The 1,420-nt window shown below is 29.0% G+C and overlaps 1 protein-coding gene across 1 annotated transcript, besides 2 other annotated features; it reads right to left on the bottom strand.

Annotated features, from left to right (window-relative positions):
* Positions 1-12: 12 nt before the first annotated feature.
* Positions 13-1,092, bottom strand: EDI_019470 (uncharacterized protein; the record flags this gene model as incomplete). The annotated part of the gene is made up of 1 exon (XM_001735946.1): positions 13-1,092. The coding sequence occupies one exon, from the start codon at positions 1,090-1,092 to the stop codon at positions 13-15; it is 1,080 nt and encodes a 359-aa protein (XP_001735998.1).
* Positions 1,093-1,136: 44 nt separating this feature from the next.
* Positions 1,137-1,184: a sequence feature (AT_rich).
* Positions 1,185-1,338: 154 nt separating this feature from the next.
* Positions 1,339-1,388: a sequence feature (AT_rich).
* Positions 1,389-1,420: the final 32 nt, after the last annotated feature.

Genomic DNA, 1,420 nt, shown 5'->3' with positions numbered 1-1,420 from the left:
CTACATATCCTGTTAACCAGCAGCAATAACACTGTCACTATTACTTATAAATAATAACTGGTTAATTGGGACATCACCTTCTACAGTAACACTACTAATAGTGATTGTTCCCGATCCAACTTTGTTGAGTAAAATCTGTGGACAATTTGGTGGAATAGTTAAGTTTATAGTTAATTTGCCACTAACTTCAAAATGAACACCATTTTCTTTAACTCTCATATCTTCTAATATTACTGTTGATGATTCAGGAATAGTGACAGTTGGTAATTGATTTTCTTTACATCCTTTAAAGGCATACCCTCCATAATGCTCGTTTGTAGATGTTGTATAATCACAATCAACAACAACTTGGAAATACTGTAAAAATTCTGCACAATCATCTTTATCCCATTTCCCATCAACCATTGCACATGTACAATCTTCTTGAACCTCGTTATTATCCCCACCGTTGTATCCAAATCTTTTAGCTCCATTCTTTAATGTGCACATAACTTGGTTTGGATAATTTGGTCTCATAATTACATCTGAATCTGTTGTTGTCAAGACATGACCTATATGGTTTGATTGATAACTTGAAACAATAAACAATTTAATCTTCCCTGAAACACGTGCTTTGTTGTAGTCCCAATAATCAAACCCAAGTGTGATATAGTTAGAATTTTTATTGACAAAAGTTCCTTCTCCATGAGGAGCAAAAATAAATGGTTTAGAATCAGATATCTCAAATTCAGGATAAAAATAAAAGCTCAATGAATTCTTTAAAGCATCATTATTATACAATGCCCATTGACAATTACTAGATTTAAGATAGAAATTCACTGTTGTTGTAATGATCTCTTTATTATCGTATATAAGTAAAAGCCTTTCATTTGATGAATCATAAATATTGAGTGTTGGTGTTTTTGATCCTGATTTCAATACAATTCGTATCCAACTAAATCCTTTATAATCTTCAATACCATTTTGTTCAAGAGCTATATCTCCACTACCTTGACTTGGTGTTAAACATGAATCTTTATTATTTATTGTGACTACACCATCTTTATAACATTGGGCAAGAGTTAAGTGTATGCATAGTACTAAGACAAACATTACCGAATTCACTAGTTTCAAGTTTTTGTCGAAAGTTCCTAATCAAAAAAAAATAATTTTTTGTTATTTTATTTTTTCAAAATTTTTAAAAACAAACAACTCAAACAGAAAATATCATATCATTGTTTCTCCTCCTTATTGTTTTATTATAAATTCACAACTAACACAATAAACGAGTTTTATGTTACACAGCTCTTTAGAATAATAATTCATTCAAATATAAAAAGAATAAAAGTTGAAATAGAGTTTTATATATTTTAATTAAAGAATTAGAGTTATAAGATTATTTATTAATACAAAGAATAACAAGAGTGAAAACAACGATAAT

Source organism: Entamoeba dispar, genomic scaffold (genome assembly GCF_000209125.1).
Source record: "Entamoeba dispar SAW760 scf_1105229459593 genomic scaffold, whole genome shotgun sequence".
In the NCBI taxonomy this organism is placed as follows: Eukaryota; Evosea; order Mastigamoebida; family Endamoebidae; genus Entamoeba; species Entamoeba dispar.
The sequence above is the reverse complement of the archived record's forward strand: the minus strand, read 5'-3'. Positions and strand labels throughout refer to the sequence as shown.